At 29.3% G+C, this 4,844-nt stretch overlaps 1 protein-coding gene across 1 annotated transcript; it reads left to right on the top strand.

Annotated features, from left to right (window-relative positions):
• Positions 1–1,348: 1,348 nt before the first annotated feature.
• LOC145805222 (uncharacterized) lies at positions 1,349–3,273 on the top strand. Its single transcript, XM_082900295.1, has 3 exons — positions 1,349–1,361; positions 2,079–2,989; positions 3,079–3,273. The coding sequence occupies exons 1-3, from the start codon at positions 1,349–1,351 to the stop codon at positions 3,148–3,150; spliced, it is 996 nt and encodes a 331-aa protein (XP_082756421.1). The 3' UTR covers positions 3,151–3,273.
• The last annotated feature ends 1,571 nt before the right edge of the window (positions 3,274–4,844 follow it).

The raw sequence follows: 4,844 nt of genomic DNA, 5'->3' as shown, positions 1-4,844 counted from the left end.
CACATCAACCTTCTTTTGACTTTTAACCAAATTTTATAAGCATTTTACTAGGACTTTTCAAATTCAAATGATTTTTTTTTTTTATATGTAAATTAGTATAATAGCTTTTAAAAAAATCCAATATTTACTCATTTTCGGATCCCAAAGCGGCACCCGCTTTGTTGGTTTATCAACAATTCAATTTAAGAGGCTGTTCGAATGATTTAAATAAATATATTTTTTGATTTTTTATAAAAATATGTATAAAAAAATAAAGATGATATAATTTTAAAAATTTTTAAAAAGTACACTTTTGTAAGAGATTCAAATAATGCTTTATTTCCAACTTTAGTTGGAGCTATGGCTGTGTTTGGGAACTAAATAATTTAAGCAAAAAGTAAAAAAAAATAATTAAATTTTTTTAAATCATTATCTCTATTTTTTTTACATATTTTTTTATATATATATAATGTCAAAAAATATTTTTAAAAAACAAGATTAAAACTATAAATATACTTAAAATACTTTCAAATTATTCCTTACTAAAAATACTTAAAATACAAATTATTTCTTATAATTTTAGAAATTATATCCCACACTTTCAAATTTCTAATTGCATAAAAATGACAAATTTTATTAATAAATCATCAAGTCAATTAACTATTTTTAATGATGTTAAAAATATATTTCAATTAATAATTCAGATAATTTTATTATTATATAAGAGAGTAGTTAAAAATTTTATTTTTTCAATTAATTAAAAAATTCTAGCAAGTGGATATTTATTAATTTTAAAACTATAAAGAAAATTTATATTTTAAATAAATCTAAGGTTTGCATTTGTAATTTACCAAGGAAGAACAATATATATATATATATATATATATATTCAAACAAGCTCTAAATAAAAATGGGCCTACTCTTAAAACAATAGTTGAAGCCCCTTAGCCATTGGGCCCATAAATACAAAAATTTATGGGAGACTTATCAGTCGGTCCCATGGAAATAGCTTAATATCGGTCAACTCCTGGCCTATTTCCATTTTCAATTTTACCTCTCAATATCACACCATACGCATGAAGCAAAGAAGCCGTCACGAACTCTCCCCTGTGCGCGTGACACACGCGCGTCTTTTCAAGGGTTCTGTTGCAGACAAACGTGTGAAGATTTGGAAACCATACTGAGGCGATTTCCGATTTGGAGATCGGAACAAACAAATAGACTTTCAGCAAATCTCCCATCGTTTTCAAAGAAATCACCAATTGTTTTCATACCGATTCCAAATAGATCCCTAGTAAATCTTCCACCGTTTCGATCTATATTCCGATTCGGACATCTACTCTCCCTGTTTAGTTCATCTTCAACAAACATGTCAATCAAACGTTAGTCGTACTCATCTTCCATTCTTCTGTCATAACTATAATTAAGTGATAAAATTCGACTTGAAGCTATTTTCAATGTATATCATGCAATATTAATTTATCAGTGATATTCAACTTCATAATAATCATATCTTCATGTTCATTTGGTATACAATGATAGATTTGCTTACTTTTGCTAATTCAGTGATAAAATTTGCTATACAATGACAGATTTGATTACTTTGCTTAATTCAGTGATAAAATTTGTTATAAAAATGATAAACTTGCTTAATTTTCCTAATTGAGTGATAACATTTGCTATACAATGACGAATTTCTTTACTTTGCCTAATTTAATGATAAAATTTGTTATAACAATGATAGATTTGCTTAATTTACCTAATTGAGTGATAAAATTTGTTATGATAATGGATTTGCTTCCCTTCTTCTTTCATAACTATAATTAACTGATAAAATTTGACTTGAAATTATTTTCAATGTGTACCATACAGTATTAATTTATCAGTGATATTCAACTTCATGATAATCATATCTTCATTTTCATTTGCTATAAGAATGATAGATTTGTTTATTTTTCCTAATTGAGTGATAACATTTGCTATACAATGATGAATTTCTTTACTTTGCCTAATTCAGTGATAAAATTCTTCTTACTTTGCCTAGTTCAGTGATAAATTCTTCTTAATCTTCAATGTTTATGCTCGATGTTTTTGTACAGATGTTCCCAGTCATCGTAAAAGATTACGTCGTCGAGAAACAAGTAGTTTCTCCAAGAAGAAAAAGATTGATAAAGTTGAGTGTGTTATAGAGCCAACAACAGGTGAAAGTGAAAATCAACCAAAAGTTGAACGTGAATCTAACATTGACAATAGGGAGCCCAAACAGCAACAACTGAAACAAGCTACAGAGCTTCACAAAGCAAGAGGGAAGAAAAAGGTTGATGGAAGAAAAACTAGGACTAAACAGATACATGATCATGAAGCAAAGTATGTCTACCGTTCTAACATTCAATCTCTTATCAATTTTTTCAAGACAACAAAACTCAAAGAGAAGCATTTGGCATTATTGAGAAAGACTCATTTTTCACTTCTAGTTGATAGATTGAGTAAAAACAAGATGAAAAGAAGAGATTCTATGAAATATGATAATGTGGTTGCAAAAATCTTGCAAACTTACCAAATGGATGGAGAAACTTTCAAAATAGGTGCTAAGAAGTTGAAGTTGAAAAGCAATGACTTTAAGTTAATTTTTGGGATTGTATGTGGACAAAAGAAGATGAATCTCTCATATCGAAGAAAAAATGAGATAGATATGGTTAAAGGAAGGAGCATAACAGAGAGTATAATGACAAGAACATCAATCACAAAATCGATCACTCAACTTTTGGAAAGCAACAACAATGAGGATATAGAAAATGTTGTCAGGCTTGTGTGCCTCTTAATATGTTTGCTTTTGTTATATCAGGGTACTAGGACTACAATTGGTTGGGGATTCATGAGATATATTGAGGATATTGATATAATAAAGTTTTATGATTGGTGTGGTGCAGCGAAACAACAGCTCACAAGATCAATAGAAAGCAACATGAACCAAATCGATAAAGTCTCTGGATGTGTGATAGTCTTATTGGTAAGTAAATACCTCACTAACAAGTTATAAGATATAATATTTACATTTACTAAATACTTATTTATAACAATTTTTTTTGTCTTCAACAGTATTGGATATATGAGCATACAAGCATCATCAAACCAAATGACAAGAACGTAATCCCAAGATTTGCAAAATAGAACATCACACATCTGGGATAACAATTGGCAAATTCATCCTTGGATGATCTGAAAAATATTATGGTATGAATTGATAATCTTTGTTTTGTTTAAATGAATGATAGATTTTGTTATACAGTGATAAATATTTGCTCACACTGATAAATTTAGTCAATTTGTCTAATTCAGTGATAAATTTCCCTTAGTTCACTTACTTGAGTGATAAAATTCTATTAATGTTCATGGTGTCACATTTCTGGTAAAAAATTATTTAGGCATTTCATCTGTACTTGGAAATTATTCAAGAAACAATTTTTATCAGTGTATAACCTTTATTTCCTTAATTGAGTGATGAATTTTGCTATGCAGCAATAAATTTTGATATGGAGTGATAAATTTTTGCTCACAATTATAAATTTGCTTAGTTTGCTTCATTAAGTGATAAATTTTACTTAATTTCACTGATTTAGTGATAAAATCTTGTTATCATGAACCAAATCTCTAGTCTTATTATAAATTTAAATCACTGAATTATAAATTTATTACTAAAATTTGTGTCAAATCATTCTTTTAAATAATTTTCATTCATGTAAGAGAGTAATTTGAAACACACAAATGAAGAACAACAAATATACAAACAATTGCTACTACAAAGAGAAGATGAGGATGAAGATGAAGAACCTAACTTTGAGGAACAAGAGCAGACTGAGATATCTGAAAAGGAAGAAGAAACAATGATAAAAAAATATATACCAACAATTGATACCACAAACTGAAGAGGAGGATAAAGATGAAGCAGCTAACTTTGAGGAACAAGAGCAGACTGAGATATCTGAAAAGGAAGAAGAAACAATGATAAAAAAAAAAAGATATACCAACAATTGATACCACAAACTGAAGAGGAGGATAAAGATGAAGTAGCTAACTTTGAGAAACAAGAGCACCTTGAAATATCTACAAAGGAAGGAGAACCAATTATCAAAAAGATATTCAGTCTCAGTCCAAGAAAAAATTCACCGAAACCTAAGCATGAAACAGCTGCTCAAAAAAAGAGGAAATCAACAACATTGCAATCAGAAAATAATGCAAAAAGGAAAGCCAAATTTCAGCATGAAATTGAAGAAATTCCAGTTCATGTGCAAAGAAGTGAGCATTCTTTTGAGCAGCTAGAAAATGATGAAGAAAAAACAATGATCAAACAGAAAGTTGGTCTAACAACTTCACTGGGATTCAAGCATCAAACACCAGTTGAAAAGAGGAAAGCAAAAAGGAAACTTGTCTATGAAACAAATCTCTACCATGTCAAAATTAATGAACATACTTTTGAGAAACTAGAAGAAAATATGTTCATAATCCGAAGGCTAAAAATGGAGAAGGCAAGAATCCAAGCAGAAAATGATGACCTTAAGGACCAACCCATGACGCTCAATAAACAAATGGACGAAGACAAGAACAAAGCAAAGACACAAATGGAAGTGAAAGATGTGGAAATAGTGCTACTTAATGAGAGAATTGCAATGTTAGTTGAATCAAATGTGTACCTTGACAGTCAAGAACAACAAATTATAGTTGAAGTTGAAGCCACTACTCCAAAAAAATCGTCTCCTGTGAGCTTAATGATAAAAAGGGTGAAAAATAGAGAAACAAGAAGAAAGCAAAAGGATCCAGATTTTTGGTACATAACGAAAAAACAACCAAACCAGAACAAGACAGGT

This window comes from Camellia sinensis, chromosome 13 (genome assembly GCF_055761805.1).
Source record: "Camellia sinensis isolate YWXY chromosome 13, ASM5576180v1, whole genome shotgun sequence".
Taxonomy (NCBI): Eukaryota; Viridiplantae; Streptophyta; class Magnoliopsida; order Ericales; family Theaceae; genus Camellia; species Camellia sinensis.
Note: the sequence above shows the minus strand (reverse complement) of the source record. Positions and strands in the feature narration are given on the sequence as shown.

Bases quoted from the DNA above. Each gene is read 5' to 3' on its own strand.
- LOC145805222 (XM_082900295.1), top strand. The intron at 2,990-3,078 runs GTAAGTAAATAC...TGTCTTCAACAG, and splicing joins GATGTGTGATAGTCTTATTG to TATTGGATATATGAGCATAC.